This window comes from Capsella rubella, unplaced genomic scaffold, assembly GCF_000375325.1.
Source record: "Capsella rubella cultivar Monte Gargano unplaced genomic scaffold, Caprub1_0 scaffold_7, whole genome shotgun sequence".
Taxonomy (NCBI): domain Eukaryota; kingdom Viridiplantae; phylum Streptophyta; class Magnoliopsida; order Brassicales; family Brassicaceae; genus Capsella; species Capsella rubella.
The window spans coordinates 1,055,348-1,072,209 of NW_006238917.1; the positions used below are offsets into that span (position 1 = coordinate 1,055,348).

General features: G+C 37.7%; 6 protein-coding genes across 6 annotated transcripts; 5 read left to right on the forward strand and 1 right to left on the reverse strand.

Annotated features, from left to right (window-relative positions):
• The first annotated feature begins 2,885 nt into the window (after positions 1-2,885).
• LOC17879238 (pentatricopeptide repeat-containing protein ELI1, chloroplastic) lies at positions 2,886-4,938 on the forward strand. The gene has a single exon (XM_006282394.2). The coding sequence runs from the start codon at positions 2,886-2,888 to the stop codon at positions 4,785-4,787; it is 1,902 nt and encodes a 633-aa protein (XP_006282456.1). The 3' UTR covers positions 4,788-4,938.
• A 137-nt stretch (positions 4,939-5,075) lies between these two features.
• Positions 5,076-6,996, forward strand: LOC17878782 (cytochrome P450 81D11). The gene is made up of 3 exons (XM_006283523.2): positions 5,076-5,652; positions 5,760-6,140; positions 6,240-6,996. Exons 1-3 carry the CDS (start codon positions 5,155-5,157, stop codon positions 6,858-6,860), a joined length of 1,500 nt encoding a protein of 499 aa, XP_006283585.1. The 5' UTR covers positions 5,076-5,154; the 3' UTR covers positions 6,861-6,996.
• Positions 6,997-7,299: 303 nt separating this feature from the next.
• LOC17877978 (cytochrome P450 81D11) lies at positions 7,300-9,219 on the forward strand. Its single transcript, XM_006283520.2, has 3 exons — positions 7,300-7,797; positions 7,966-8,352; positions 8,454-9,219. Exons 1-3 carry the CDS (start codon positions 7,300-7,302, stop codon positions 9,069-9,071), a joined length of 1,503 nt encoding a protein of 500 aa, XP_006283582.1. The 3' UTR covers positions 9,072-9,219.
• Positions 9,220-9,922: 703 nt separating this feature from the next.
• On the forward strand, positions 9,923-11,868 carry LOC17878020 (cytochrome P450 81D11). Its single transcript, XM_023778981.1, is given in 4 exon segments — positions 9,923-10,195; positions 10,198-10,463; positions 10,684-11,067; positions 11,163-11,868. Coding segments are annotated over 4 exon segments (1,488 nt in total). The 5' UTR covers positions 9,923-9,963; the 3' UTR covers positions 11,769-11,868.
• A 765-nt stretch (positions 11,869-12,633) lies between these two features.
• LOC17880025 (cytochrome P450 81D11) lies at positions 12,634-14,820 on the forward strand. Its single transcript, XM_006283539.2, has 3 exons — positions 12,634-13,236; positions 13,609-13,992; positions 14,069-14,820. Exons 1-3 carry the CDS (start codon positions 12,736-12,738, stop codon positions 14,669-14,671), a joined length of 1,488 nt encoding a protein of 495 aa, XP_006283601.1. The 5' UTR covers positions 12,634-12,735; the 3' UTR covers positions 14,672-14,820.
• A 636-nt stretch (positions 14,821-15,456) lies between these two features.
• On the reverse strand, positions 15,457-16,343 carry LOC17880525. Its single transcript, XM_006284572.2, has 3 exons — positions 16,065-16,343; positions 15,869-15,967; positions 15,457-15,772 (listed from the first exon to the last, which is right to left on the reverse strand). The coding sequence occupies exons 1-3, from the start codon at positions 16,284-16,286 to the stop codon at positions 15,572-15,574; spliced, it is 522 nt and encodes a 173-aa protein (XP_006284634.1). The 5' UTR covers positions 16,287-16,343; the 3' UTR covers positions 15,457-15,571.
• Between the last annotated feature and the right edge of the window lie 519 nt (positions 16,344-16,862).

Below are 16,862 nucleotides of genomic sequence, written 5' to 3' on the forward strand. Positions count from 1 at the left end.
ATACTTGCTTACAAAAAATTTGGTCCTTAAGTTATATAACTTTCATAAAATGTATGATCTTTAAAAGAAAAAATTTAAGGACCAATTTTTCTGTAAGCAAGTATATATATTTTTTAACACTTTGACTGCAAATTTTAAATAAACTAATATTATAATTTTTTATATAATAGTCTATTTGATCACAAAAACTAAATATAATGACAGATATATAACATATTAATTACACAATAATATATTACCCCACTCTACACTCTTAGTAACTTTACCTAATTGCTAAAATAAATAATAATTTTTATATTCATAATAATACAAATACCTACCCAAGTTATTTTTCCTAAAGAGACCGAACATAAAATCGATTTGTCATAAATAGTTAGTATTGTTGTCGTGTACATATAATCGATTTGTCATAAGTAGTTACTATTGTTGTCGTTCATCTTCTTTGTTAATATTCACCACTAAAATTATGATAAATAATGTATGAGTTACACAAGAATATCATACCTCAGTCTACACTCTTAGTAACTTAACCTCATTTGTTATAAATAAATAATAACTTATTTTTTCATAACAATACAAATACCTACCCTTAGTTATTATTTCCTAGAGAGACCAAACATACAATCAATTTCTCATGTAATCTTCTTCTGTTTATTTGGCTTATGATCTCTTTTTTTAGTTTTTACATAACTATAGTTTAAATGCTTTTATAATCTAAATTGAAAAATCTTTTCTAAATAAAGTTTAAAACAATATATCATATGTTTCAAATGAAATATTTTAATTTGATATTTTGAAAAGTTTAACTTGATCATTTTTAAAATTTAAGTTACTTTTAGGTTATGATAAAATATAAGGTGAGTAACAAATGCTCATAATTTTTTGTATGTGCTAATTTTGTATATTGTGTATGTGCTAAATTTGTATTACTTTGTTTAGATCTCATTCAGTTTTATATTTTCCAAATATACTTTCGTTTATTTTTAATGTTTACAATGTACACAAAATATGTTTTATACTAATTTTGCGATCGCGTTCAATTTTGTTTGTGCGTTAATTATTTTGTAATACACATAATGAATATAAACATATTATTTTGTTTTAAAATTATTTTTAAAATATATATTAACACTTATACACATATATAACTAAATATAATTTTTAAATTAATATTTCATGTATAACCCACGCATCGCGTGGGCAACTTTCTAGTATAAAATACTATTAACTTTAGAGCTGATTATCCATCAGCCAGTAATTAAGTTGTCTTTTTTCTAGAGAAATATCAAATTAAGAGTCCGTAAATTATGGTTGAATGAATCATAATGTATTATATGACATCCGTTTATAAAGCTGTTGAAAATACAGGCCAGTTAAAACAATGGTAATTTAATCCGTTTTTCAAACTTCAAAATGTTTGAAACTTATATGCCTTCTGACCAAAAGGAAGAAAAAGAAAACAAAAAAAAACTAATCACTAATTAAGACTTATTTACATCAATCAAAAGATTCTAATAAGTATGATGATCAGGATATGTTACTCGTATACGAAACCCCCTCAAACAATATGGTGGCTAAATCGCAATTTAACAAATCGATCTAACAAATATTCTAGGATTTATAGATAATCCTATTGTATTTTTTTAAACGAGGAGACAGATTAATATCAGCCCGTGACATACATGTTTTATAATTTAAAACGGCCTCACAGAAAAGTATTATGATAAGAGAGACTAGTGCTTTTACATGCGTAGTTTATTGGTATAGCTAGCTGATGGTTTTGCCGATATAAAACTTAAAACAATTATATATGTTCTGAGGTCAGAGGGCTTTGCAAAGATATATATTAAAACTTAAATAAATTAATACGTAGACGTAACATATACGTTTATACCACCAAGAAAGAATGGACCGAGTATGGTGTAGTATTACGACAAATTACGCCGTAGCAATTCCAACCACCGAACACTTTCTCTTCATAAGTCACTTTCGTTTTCGAGACACGTCCAGTTTCAGTGTTCATTTCTTTCTAATATTCTCTAACTTATTTTTTCTTTTTCTTTTTCTGTTTAAGTGTAAATAACCTATAGCAAAATTTGTTATAGTCTTTGGTCGTTGTCTTTTACACTCGTGTTATAAATACAATGTATGGTTATAAGGAAATCAACGTTTTCATCTCCACACCGTGCACTGTATGATTCGAACATTAAAAATTTGAAATCGGACTCTAATATATATATAGAGTTTCATTTTTTTCTTTTTTTGAAGTTTCCTCATATCTTTTTTTTTTTTCCGTCAATTTTAGAAGTAGAAAGAATTTAAAACAGAAGTTGACGGGAACGTCACATGACCAAGGTCGGAACAGAAGATAGCTTTAGTTCTGTAGACACAATTAATATGTTTCTTCTACTTACACCTTTTGTCTCTTTCCCTCTTTTATTTTTCTTTTCACTTCCCTCTAGGTTTTGTCTCCCTTCGTCTTTTTTCTTTCTTTTAATTACTACAATTCAAATTTAAAATTTCTTGATTATTACTTTAATTGTAGGAACATATATGTATAGTCAAATTTCTTTGATTTGATCTCTTTGTCTCGACCAAAATCTTTCTTTGATCTCTTTGCCCCAACCAAAATCTTTTTATCCCTTTAGTTTACTTGCTAAATGCTCGTAGGCTTCATTTTTCTTGTGTAGGCTTAAGGCTTGTGCTTGTGAAAGAATTTTTAAACAAAAAACTTAAAAAATACAGAATATAATGGGCCTATTCAGTTTTCATAACAGGCTGGGCTCATATATATATTAAAACTATAATGGGCCTTTTCCGTTTACATATATGGGCCTAAATTTATTAAGAGCAACTTTATCCAAAGAAATATCCATTGGTCGGCAATGGCTACGTCACCACTTATCGCCACTTCACTACCGCAGACTCAGTTAGCTACCACCGCCACCGCCGGTAAATCCCGCCTTCCACCGCCAGAGAAACTTGCAGTTTTGATCGACAAATCGAAATCAGTTGATGAATTGCTCCAAATCCATGCAACTATTCTCCGTCATAGCCTCCTGCTCCATCCTCGTTACCCGGTTCTAAACCTCAAGCTCCACCGTGCATACGCTTCTCACGGTAAAATTCGCCACGCGTTGGATTTATTTCACCATACGATCGATCCAGACTTGTTCATCTTCACCGCGGCAATCAATACTGCCTCCATTAATGGCCTCCATGACGAAGCTTTCCTGCTTTATATTCAGTTGCTTTCTTCTGAAATTGTCCCCAATGAGTTTACTTTCTCGTCGATTTTGAAATCTTGCTCAACTGATTCCGTAAAAGCGATCCATAGCCATGTTCTTAAATTCGGATTGGGGCTTGATCCGTACGTGGCGACTGGTCTCGTCGACGTTTATGCAAAAGGAGGATATGTAATATCTGCTCAGAAAGTGTTCGATAGAATGTCTGAGAGAAGTCTTGTTTCTTCCACGGCTATGATCACTTGCTACGCAAAGCAGGGGAACGTTGATGCTGCGAGAGCATTGTTCGATAGAATGTGTGAGAGAGACATTGTTTCTTGGAACGTGATGATTGATGGATACGCTCAACATGGATTCCCCAGTGACGCTCTGATGCTTTTTCAGAAACTGTTGGCGGGAGGAACACCGAAACCTGATGAAATTACCGTTGTAGCTACTCTCTCCGCTTGTTCACAAATTGGAGCGCTTGAAACTGGGCGTTGGATCCATGTTTTTATCAAGAAGAATCGTATTAGGCTCAATGTTAAAGTTTGTACGGCTCTGATTGATATGTATAGCAAATGTGGGAGCTTGGAAGAGGCAAGTTTAGTGTTTAATGATACTCCGAGGAAGGATATCGTGGCGTGGAATGCGATGATTGCTGGTTACGCATTGCACGGCTATAGCCAAGACGCATTGAAATTGTTTGATGAGATGCAGGGTATTACAGGGTTGCAGCCAACTGATGTTACTTTCATTGGAACACTTCAGGCTTGTGCTCATGGTGGATTAGTAAACGAAGGGGTGAGAATCTTTGAGTCAATGGAACAAGAGTATGGGATTAAACCCAAGATCGAGCATTATGGATGCTTGGTTAGTCTACTTGGTCGTGTTGGTCAGCTAAACCGAGCTTACGAGATTGTTAAAAACATGAAAATTGAGGCTGATTCTGTCTTGTGGAGTTCTGTTCTCGGAAGCTGTAAACTTCATGGAGATTTTGTGATAGGCAAGGAAATTGCAGAGTATCTCATTGGACAAAGCATTAACAATTCAGGAATATATGTTCTTCTTTCAAACATATATGCATCAGCGGGAGATTATGAAGGTGTTGCAAAAGTGAGAAACTTAATGAAAGAGAAAGGGATCATGAAGGAGCCCGGTGTAAGCACAATAGAAATCGATAACAAAGTTCATGAATTCCGAGCCGGAGATAGAGAACACTTGGAAAGCAAGGAAATCTACACAATGCTAAGAAAGATGAGCGAGCGGATCAAGTCTCATGGTTACGTTCCAAATATAAACACGGTCTTGCAGGATCTTGGAGAAACAGAGAAAGAGCAATCTCTACAAGTTCATAGCGAGAGGCTCGCAATTGCTTATGGTCTAATCAGTACCAAACCGGGAAGTCCCTTAAAGATATTCAAGAACCTACGAGTGTGTTCAGATTGTCATACAGTAACGAAGCTGATATCGAAAATCACGGGACGGAAAATCATCATGAGAGATCGGAATAGGTTCCATCATTTCGTGGATGGTTCCTGTTCTTGTGGTGATTTCTGGTAAAGAGAACCAAACACTTACACATTATAGGGTTGTACATGATAAAAGGAGATCGTAGTGATCAAATTTGCTTGGAACAAGTTTTTATGGTCATTCCGTCAAACACTTGGAGGGCATTATTTGTGGTGTTGATAAGAGTAATCATTTTTCAAAATTTCTTGAAGGACAAGAGTTTTAGTTTTTATTTTATACGTTATTGTAATTATTTTTCTCTAGAACATTGGAAAAAAATCAACAGGTCAATGAGTCAAATTGAAATAGTCAATACTAAAATCAAAATTGGTTTTTGTTTGCTTTGATAATTTTGTCGATATATATATAACCCACAAAATTGCGTCACTAACCCAAAAATACACAAAAGATCTTAAAAATGGAAACCAAAGCTCTAATTTTCTCAATCCTCTTCATCCTCCTCACTCTCAAGTTCTTGATTGGAAAACTCAAGCGAAAGCCCAACCTTCCTCCGAGTCCGGCATGGTCGTTACCGGTGATAGGTCACCTCCGTCTCCTCAAACCACCGATTCATCGCACTTTCCTCTCACTCTCTCAATCCCTAAACAATGCTCCGATCTTCTCCCTCCGACTCGGAACCCGACTCGTTTTCGTGAACTCGTCACACTCGATCGCGGAAGAGTGCTTCACCAAGAACGACGTCGTACTCGCGAACAGGCCAAAATTCATCCTCGCTAAACACGTCGCGTACGATTACACAACCGTGATCGCAGCTTCTTACGGTGACCACTGGCGAAACCTCCGCCGTATCGGCTCCATCGAGATATTCTCCAATCACCGGCTTAACAGCTTTTTGCCTATTCGTAAAGACGAGATCCGGCGACTTGTGTTACGTCTCTCCAGGAACTTTTCACAAGTAAGTTACTTAACTCACGAATTTGGATTTTAACTAAACAAAATGATTCTTTCTAACTAATACTCTGTATTGTGGACTCTGTTTTGTGCCAATTATAATATTTGTAGGAGTTTGCAAAGGTGGAGATGAAATCAATGTTAGCTGACTTAACATTCAACAACATTATCAGAATGGTAGCTGGAAAACGTTACTACGGAGACGGTGTAGACGATGCTGAGGCTAAACGAGTACGGCAGCTTATTGCGGATGTAGTGGCATTTGCTGGGGCCGGAAACGCTGTTGATTATTTACCGGTTTTGCGGTTAGTTTCGGATTACGAGACGCGGGTTAAGAAGTTGGCGGGTAGGCTAGACGAGTTCTTGCAAGGATTGGTTGATGAGAAACGAGCAGCTAAGGAGAAGGGCAACACCATGGTCGATCACTTGCTTACCCTGCAAGAATCTCAACAGGACTACTTCACTGATCGTATCATCAAAGGAAACATGGTTGTAAGTAGCTGAAAACTCTGAACCTGTTTGTTTAGTTTGGTTACGATTTGGTATGGAACTTGTTGGTTTTTAGTTTTGTGTTATGTGTGCTATTTGTAGGCCTTGATACTGGCAGGGACCGACACATCAGCGGTTACGTTGGAATGGGCGTTGTCGAACCTGTTGAACCATCCGGAGGTATTAAACAAGGCGAGAGATGAAATCGACAGAAACGTTGGTTTAGACAGGCTTATGGACGAATCAGACATCTCAAATCTGCCTTATCTTCAAAACGTTGTGTCTGAAACGTTACGCCTTTACCCCGCGGTCCCGATGCTGCTTCCTCACGTTGCGTCAGAAGACTGTAAAGTTGGGGGATACGATATGCCACAGGGTACGATACTTTTGACCAATGCGTGGGCTATACACAGAGATCCTCAGCTATGGGATGATCCTACTAGCTTCAAACCAGAGAGGTTTGAGAAAGAAGGAGAGGCTCATAAGCTAATGGCGTTTGGGTTAGGAAGAAGGGCGTGTCCTGGTTCCGTACTGGCTCTTCGGCTGATAAACCTGACTCTTGGAACATTGATTCAGTGTTTGGAATGGGAGAGGATTGGAGAAGAAGAAGTGGATATGACTGAAAGCAAAGGAGGCACAATGCCTAAAGCCAAGCCTCTGGAAGCCATGTGCAGAGCACGTGCCTTTGTTGGTAAACTCCTACCCGAGTCCGCGTCAGTGTAAGAGACTCCTGTAATTAAAATGGAAACATGTCTAAGCAACGGTTATGTTTCTGTTATTATTCAGTACTATGTTATGTAAGAAATTAAACCCTTTTATATGCAAATTAGAGAGAGAAAAAACCATATAACACTCTCAACCTAAGTAACATCATCAAAAATATAAAACAGTTAGCGGATGTATACATGTGGACTTAAATAAAATAAAATAAAATTAGAATAATGAATGATTAGGTAATCAACATTACATGATTGATGGGCACATGTAATTTTGCCTACTTGGGGATGAAACAATTTAATCTAATGTCTGATAAGATTCCGTTTTCATAATTCATATTATGTTTTTCGAAGTCAACGTTTATCGACTAGTTCAAGCAGATTCTACATTGCAGCACATCATCCTCGGTTACAATCCTAAATCCTTGAGGAAGAAGAAATAGAATATGGAAGGTCAAACTCTAATTTTCACATTATTTTTCTTGATTCTATCTCTCAAAGTCGTCATCGGAAGAATCAAGCGAAAACCTAACCTTCCTCCGAGTCCGGCATGGGCGTTACCGGTGATCGGTCACCTCCGCCTTCTCAAGCCGCCGCTCCACCGAGTTTTTTTCTCCATCTCTCAATCCCTAGGCGATGCTCCGATCATCTCCCTCCGTCTCGGCAACCGACTCGTTTTCGTTGTCTCTTCACACTCGATCGCTGAGGAATGCTTCACGAAGAACGACGTCGTACTCGCGAATAGATTTAACTCCCTTGCTTCGAAACACATCTCATATGGTTGCACAACCGTGGTTACAGCTTCGTACAGCGACCACTGGAGAAATCTTCGCCGGATTGGTGCCGTCGAGATATTCTCGGCTCAACGGCTCAATAGCTTTTCCTCTATCCGAAGAGATGAGATCTGCCGGCTTATAGCTTGTCTCTCACGGAACACTTCACTCGTAAGTTAACTCTTTGATCCGTATAATAAGAGTTTATTATATATGATAATAATTCTCAACAAAACATACCAAATTTGATAATACTACTTTAGGAAATTTTAGTATCTCTGTTTATATGTGAATTTTCTCAATGGTTTAACATAGGGTATAATATAATCAACTTTACAGGAATTTGCCAAGGTTGAGATGAAATCAATGTTTTCTAACTTAACATTCAACAACATCATTAGAATGCTAGCCGGGAAATGTTACTACGGAGACGGTGCAGAGGATGATCCGGAGGCTAAACGTGTGCGAGAGCTAATAGCAGAGGGGATGAGTTGTTTTGGGGCTGGAAACACTGCTGATTATTTACCTGTTCTGAATTGGATCACAAATTCTGAGAATCGGATAAAGAATATCGCCGGTAGGCTTGATGAGTTCTTGCAAGGATTGGTCGATGAGAAACGAGAAAGAAAGGAGAAGAGGGAGAACACGATGGTTGATCACTTGCTTTGTTTGCAAGAAACCCAACCTGAGTACTACACGGACATTATCATCAAAGGAATCATGCTCGTAAGTAACATTTCAAGTTGATGAGTTGGTTTTGTTAACTGTCACATTTAGTATGGAAATAATTATTTCAGTTTTTTTCCGTGTATGTTTTCAATGTGTAGTCTCTTATACTGGCCGGGACTGATACATCGGCAGTAACATTGGAATGGACATTGTCAAGTCTGTTGAACCATCGAGAGATATTGAGCAAAGCAAGAGATGAAATCGACATTAAGGTTGGCTTCGACAGGCTTGTGGAGGAATCAGACTTACCAAATCTTCCTTATCTTCAGAACATTGTGTCTGAGTCGTTGCGCTTGTACACTGCAAGTCCCTTGTTGGTTCCTCACGTGGCATCAGAAGATTGTAAAGTAGGGGGTTACGATATGCCACACGGTACAATGCTATTGACTAATGCATGGGCTATACATAGGGATCCTGGGATATGGGATGATCCAACGAGCTTTAAACCAGAGAGGTTCGAGAGAGAAGGAGAGGCTCAGAAGCTTATGGGGTTTGGGCTAGGAAGAAGGGCGTGTCCTGGATCCGGTTTGGCTCAACGGCTAACGAGCTTAACTATAGGGTCTCTGATTCAATGTTTTGAGTGGGAAAGGATAGGAGAAGAAGAGGTTGATATGACTGAAGGTGGAGGAGGAGTCATAATGCCTAAAGCTATACCGTTGGTAGCCATGTGCAGAGCACGTGCCTTTGTTGGTAAACTCTTCGACGAGTCCGCCTGAGTTTTAGACTTTTGTACTGAATGCTAATTTATGTGTTTAAGCGACGGTTATGTCGGTGCGTTGATTGGAGTTATTGCTACTTTGGTAACCAAGGCGACGGTTTCTTTTGTTCCTACTGAAGTCAAAGTCTTCACCTCAAGTTAGGTCTCATAATGGTCTGCCCTTTTTTAGTGAAATAAGTATAACAATTAAAAAAGAAGACTCGAGTGAAAATCTACAATTTTAAAACCATTTATCGATTAGAAGAATCTAGAATTATATTTGGTAAACGAAGGATTCAAGGATTCATGACGATAAATTCCAGATAACATCCAATAATATCTTAGGACTAATACAATGGTTTCTTACTTTAAACAGAACACGAGAAAAAAAAACTCTTGAGTGAAAATGTAGAATTGTAAAACTACTTACCAATAAAGAAAAATCCAGAATTTCATCTGTTTTTAGCGAGACTTTTCTTTATTAAACCAGATTAGAGTTCACATTTCAAAGTTGAAAGGGTTTTTGTGTCGAACATCATTTTAAGTTTTCGTGTTTGACAAGTTGTGTTGCGGTTTTACTTAGGTTTTTGTCATTACTTTTGCGTGCCACATATGATCTAAATGTATTCAGATTATTATATGGATTTTTTCCTTATGTTGGTTTTAAATTTATCAGGATCTTTTAAGGTTTCACTCTTCACCTAAATTTGATATGAATAACTGTGTTTGCATGTCCTACATGTTCTTAACCCATACCGACACGTTCAATCTTTCTAGGTTATCATAATTTATTAATTTTTCCTTTTTTTTTGGTTGATATCAATCTCTAATTCTCTCTCTGTATATATATCCCTTTAACCATACACAAGATAGAAGCGAGAATAGAACGAGTCGAGCAAAATAATAATAACATGGAATTTACTCAAATTTCACTTGTCTCTTTTCTCTTCATCTTTATCACTGTCACAATCTTGCTCACAAGATCAAATAAGAAGCTTAAGCTTCCACCGTCTCCTGCGATACCTTTGCCTGTGATCGGGCACCTCCACCTCCTCAAGCCAAGGCTCCACCGGCTACTACTCTCTTTCTCTCAGTCCCTCGGAAATGCCCCTATCTTCCACCTCCGCCTCGGAAACCGCCTCGTTTCGTCGTTTCCTCACGTTCCATCGCTGAAGAATGCTTCACCAAAAATGACGTCGTTCTCGCAGACCGTCCCGTGTTCACCGTGAGTAAGCACATCGGCTATAACGCCACTCATATGGTAGCAGCACCCTACGGCGACCATTGGAAGAACCTCCGCAGAATCGCCGCCGTCGAGATATTTTCGTCTCAGAGACTCAATACGTTTCTGTATATTCGTAGGGACGAGATCCGACGGCTCATCTCACGTATCTCCCGAGACTCCTTACACGTACTATACGATCTCCTCAATTTTTTTATAATTTATTTTACTCGTACCATGCATTTCTTATTTGCATAATCTTCGTAACGTCTATTAATTTCCATCCATGCATGCAACTAGTTTTTTCCCCAACAAAAAAAAAAAACTTAAATGCTAAAAATATACTTATTATCGATATTTCATCAATTTCCGAAGTCAAAAGTAATCTTCGGTTTAAATGTTCTTCCAGAAATTTGCGGAGGTGGAAATGAAATCGTTATTAGGGAATTTATCATCCAACAATATAATCAGGATGGTGGCTGGAAAGCGTTACTATGACGATGGTACGGAGGACAACGACGAAGCCAAGCGTGTGAGACAACTTGTGTCAGGGTTGACCGGTGGTGCAAGTGCCGGGAATCCAGCCGACTATATTTCAATCGTACGATGGGTAACAAATTTCGAGAAAACTATCAAACATTTAGGGAAACGATTTGATGCGTTTTTACAGGGATTAGTTGACGAGAAACGTGCAGAGAAAGAGAGAGGTCATACTATGATCGATCACTTGCTTTCTCTCCAAGAAACTCAACCTGAGTACTATAATGATGTCACCATCAAAGGGATGATCCTCGTAAGTATCAATTGACAAATTAGTAAGCAGACTATGTTGTAATTATAGATATATATATATATACACGAAAGTTTATTAATAAGAAAAGCGTACAGTCTATGATAAGTGCAGGGACAGACACATCAGCAGCAACACTAGAATGGGCGATGTCAAGTTTGTTGAACCATCCAGAGATACTCATGAAAGTGAGAGCTGAAATCGATGACAAAATCGGATTAGATCGGTTAATAGAGGAGTCAGACATTGTGAATCTTCCTTACCTTCAAAACACAGTGTCGGAAACACTGCGTTTGTATCCTGCCGTCCCGTTACTACTCCCTCACATGTCATCGGATGATTGTAAAGTCGCGGGCTACGATATGCCACGTGGAACGATACTTTTGGCCAATGCATGGGCCATGCAAAGAGATCCGAAGTTATGGGAAGAACCTGAGAGGTTTAAGCCGGAGAGATTTGAAAAGGAAGGGGAAATTCATAAGCTGATGATGCCGTTTGGGATAGGGAGGCGAGCTTGCCCAGGAGCCGGGCTTGCTCAACGGTTGGTGGGACTCACTCTCGGAGCTTTGGTCCAGTGTTTCGAATGGGAAAGGGTTGGTGAGGAACTTGTGGACATGACCGAAGACGATGGAGTTACGTTGCCTAAAATGATGCCGTTACGAGCTATGTGCAGAGCCCGTAACATAGTCAGTAAAGTTATGTGAAATGTATTTTAATTAAGTGTTATGTAAAATCAGAATAATCTGTCAGTTGTATCTTTTATCAAGAAATGTATTTTAATTAATTAATCTTGTTTATTTTAAATAAATGGCTTTAAAATAGTTATAATCTGATAATTGGTTAACAACATTTAAACATACATCTATTGATATGATTGGGATCGTTATCTTATTTCGTTTATATAGTTAAAAAAAAAAAACGTCTCCCTAGCCTGAATCATAGACCTCGTTAAAGAGCATGTCCTGGAGTTGGACTTGCTCATCGTGTTGTGGGCTTGGCTCTTCGGTAGTTGGTCCAATGAACGAAGGTAAAGGAGTCACAATATCGAATGAAAGTTCCTGTCTATAATACAATAGAAGTCAATAACGCTAGTAACAAAATTTACCAGCCACTCTATACTACCCTTCAAATACCTATTTCGGTTGTCTTTGATTGTTCTCTTTACATTTTGTTGTCATTATGTTGAGCAATAAATACAATAAGTTCACGTTTGATAAGTTCTATATGCCGAGCAGGAAATTTACCTAATTTTTACCTAATTTTTTTTTTTAAAACTCAAAAAGTCCACTTTCAATAAGTTCTCAATCCAAGCATTTACGAAATTTAGTTTTCAGTCATTAACTATCTTGTTTTCAGACTACCTCCATTGGTGATTATTAGATATATATATCAATAAGTTCAACACCAATTCTCTTTCACTCGAAACATTGGACCAACTTTAAATATAGTATCTTTTAAGTTCTTTCTTTTAGATATTTTTATATTAAATTAATAGTAAAATTAGTTATAAAAAATGTTTAAAACATTTATATTAGGTATCACTATTTAATAGACGCTCTTCTAAGACCACAAAAAGAACTCATGTGGTCCATCTCACGGCCATACCCGATAAGACAACACAACTATACAAAAGAATAAGTAAAAGAAACAAAGAAGCAATCAACAAAGAAAATGGACATCAGCCAAATCCTACTTCTCTCGTTTCTTTTTCTCTCCATCTCTATCAAAATCTTGCTCACAAAATCAAACCGGAAACCTAATCTTCCACCTTCTCCAGCTTATCCTCTACCGTTTATTGGCCACCTCCACCTCCTCAAGCAACCGGTCCACCGAACATTCCTCTCCATCTCTCAGTCCCTTGGAAATGCTCCCATCTTCCACCTCCGCCTCGGAAACTGCCTCGTTTACGTCATCACCTCACAGTCTGTCGCCGAAGAATGCTTCACCAAAAACGACATCGTTCTTGCGAACCGTCCTGAACTCATCATGGGTAAACACGTTGGTTACAACTCCACCAATATGATATCATCTCCTTACGGCGACCACTGGAGGAATCTCCGCCGCATCGCCGCCGTCGAGATATTTTCTTCTCATAGGATCAGTACTTTTATGTCTATCCGTAAAGACGAGATCCGACGGCTCATTACACTTCTCTCTAGAGACTCCTTGCACGTAACGTCTATATTAAATATTTTATTTTCTTGTCATAAGTAAAGCAAATTATTTATCTACCCACACAATCATGCGGTTGAATTTGTCCATATGAGTAGGAATTTTCCATCCGTCCTTATTTATGATAGCATCCTATATCATAAATTTCATATATTTAATTATTTATCCGCTATGGACTGGACCGACATAAACTAGTCATTCATATAGATACGGAACCCTACATTACATACTGTATATATTTTTTGATATATATAACATAAATCTCAACTGTAATTATTTCAATAAATATAACTTTATTTTCCTAAAGAATAGAAAAATAATTCATATTACTGAATTAAATATATTTTTGATAAGTTATCGTGAATTTCACAGGGATTTGTTGAAGTGGAATTGAAATCACTATTCACCAACTTGGTATTCAACAACATCATCATGATGGTAGCCGGGAAGCGATATTATGGAGGCGGTACAGACGACAACGATGAAGCCAAGCACGTGAGGAAACTTATATCGGAGGTTGTGGCAGGCGCCGGTGCTGGGAACTTGGCTGATTATTTTCCCATCATAAACTGGGTCACGAATTTTGAACAGCGGGCCAAAATTTTGGGGGATCGACTCGATAAATTTCTGCAAAAACTGGTTGATGAGAAGCGTGCGGAGAAAGAAAAGGGTCAAACTTTGATCGATAGTTTGCTTTCTTTCCAAGAAACCCAACCTGATTATTACACTGATGTCACCATCAAAGGAATCATACTCGTAAGTTCAGTTTTAGTAATTGTTCTATATATATATATATGAAGAGAGTTTACTAATTCGAGATATGTACGAACAGGCTCTTGTAGTTGCAGGGACTGATACGTCATCCGTAACACTAGAATGGGCAATGTCAAATTTGTTGAACCATCCAGAGGTACTCGAGAAAGTGAGAGCGGAGATCGATGATAAAATCGGTTCGGGACGGTTAATGGAGGAATCAGATATTGTGAATCTTCCTTATCTGCAAAACACTGTGTCGGAAACATTTCGTTTACATCCTGCGGTTCCGCTACTACTCCCTCATTACTCATCGGATGAATGTAAAGTGGCGGGGTACGATATGCCACGTGGCACGATGCTATTAACAAACGCATGGGCTATGCATAGAGATCCAGGTTTATGGGAGGAGCCAGAAATGTTTAAGCCGGAGAGGTTCGAGAAAGAAGGAGAGGCCCAAAAGCTAATGCCATTTGGGATGGGACGACGAGCTTGTCCTGGAGCCGAGCTTGGGAAGCGGTTAGTTTGCCTTGCTCTTGGGAGTTTGATTCAGTGTTTCGAGTGGGAGAGAGTCGGTGAAGAACTCTTGGACATGACTGAAGCCAAAGGCATCACTATGCCTAAAGCTACTCCTCTACGAGCTATGTGCAAGACACGTGTCGTTGTCAGTAAAATTATATGACCCCGTAAAATGTAGTCTTTTACATGCGATAATGTTAAAGAAATAAATCATAAGCCTCTTAATAAACAAAAAAAAAATCAGTAGTATTCAGTATTTTGTAATATTTCATGGCGTATAAATCAGTAATATTCAAGAAAAGAAGAAAAAGAGTCGTATGGATTGCAATTTACTACTTCTTCTCACCATTCTTGTTACAATTCTCGTTAATTTCTACACAATCTCATTGCCAATATTGTTCTCCTAGGCGCTAAACCTATGGCTAATCGGTTTTGGTGATTTAGTGTTTTGAAAGGGACAACGGCTCAGGAGGCCCCGTTGATATGATTATGACTAAAGGTCCGGGACTTGGTATGCCTAAGGCTGAAACCATTGATCCTCACGTGCAGACACGTGAGATGAGATGGCTTCTGAATTGTTGTTCTTCGGATCGGAGCCATGAAATAAGAGTGTCTACATAACTTCGTATGTTCTAAGTAGATAGATCTGACTTTGGATTTTGGATTTTTTTGGGCCAACAACAGGCATGCATGGGACTCATGTGATTATTGTAATGTACTAATGTACTGGTGTCTAGTCATATGCATTGTTGGCTGAGTTTATCACTTAATGACATTTTAGCTTTACAAAAACAAAAAACAAAATAGAAAAAGAATTATAAGTAGTAGAAGAAAAATATATGATGTCTCAAATAATTTCCTTTGCTGCAATACAGTCCACAAAATCATTGGATATTTCAGAAGTTATAAAGTTGCTGTTCTTATCACAATAAATGTTACCGTTTCATATTGAAGACAAACAAACATATATTATTTATTAATAAATATTTTAATAACCATAATAATATCAAGAAACAGAACATCTGGAACAAGTGGATAACACAATTTTGAAAGATCTTCCCATTCAAGAACTCTCGCTCCGGTTAGGTTTAAACGAAGATTCGGACACAAGATCTTCCTCCGAGGCAGCAGGAATCCATTCGTTCGTCGCCGGATTGCTTCTGTAAACTGCTTTTTCTCCTCCGTCTCCTATTGCGGCGGCGGTGACGGCCTCGGTCTCTCCACCACCGTCTTCCTTCACCACATTGATAAACCCACTTCCAGTCTAATCTCAGAAACAGAACACACGATTAAAGATTTAGGTTTATTCTTATGAAAACTTTTTGAAAGAGAGAGATAGAGAGAGAGAGAGAATGAGAACCGTGTGATGTTGCTTATCAATGGCGGTAAGATTTGTGTAATACTCTGTTTCCAAGAACTCATCTACTGCAGATGAATCTCCCTCACCTAGAACCTGACCCTGTTTTATTTTGACAGCCAGGAAAAAAAAACTCAACATTTAACGACAACGTTAGTTTCTGTAAAGAGAAAAGAGTTGAGTTTTAGAAAAACCGAACATGAGTTTGTGACTGGAGAGATCGGAATTTGTCAGCTTCAGGATGGTCGGTGGTTTCGTCAGAAGTAGAGAAAGATCCAGGAGCTCCAGGTTCGCTCCGAGTGGGTTTAGTTGGTCGTTTGGGGGCTAAAGAATCGAAATCAGCTCTGATCTGGTTTGAGTTCTTGATCTGCTCTTCCAGATTGGTTACTTCGTCGCTCCGGCTTGGCTTCATAGTACTCATCGTCGCCTCTCTGTCCACTGCTTTACAACACCAAACATGCAAAAGAGATTGGATATTGCTCCGTTGCTTTTTATTTTTGGTTGTGTTAAAAGACAATGGGCCTTTAGTGGGCTTTTAGTTTTTTGTCGGCCTAAAACTTTTTATCAGATGAAAAAGCCCTTTAAAGATTAATAATATAATTGATAATTTACGTTATACAAGTAACAAATTTATCAGTTTTCCCACGAGAAAAAAACAATATCATATGTATAATACAGACGCGAAATCATATTACGTACATGCCAATATAAATATATAATTTTTTTTTCCTGTTTTTCATACACTTTGTGAAAAGTATTATATATCTTTCAAAAAAAAAAAAAGAATTTATGCAATATTATTTATCGTAGATAGATTCGATGAAGTGTATCTTATTAATTTAGTATTAACCGGACTTTATAAGATTCGATCATTCGAAAGGAGGATGGCAATATGGTAATTGTAGAATACAGTGTACATGAAGCTTGAAGCTTTCCATTTCCGGCTCCTATGGAAGGACAATAAATTATTGTTTTAAAATGTCCTTTTAATTCCCCA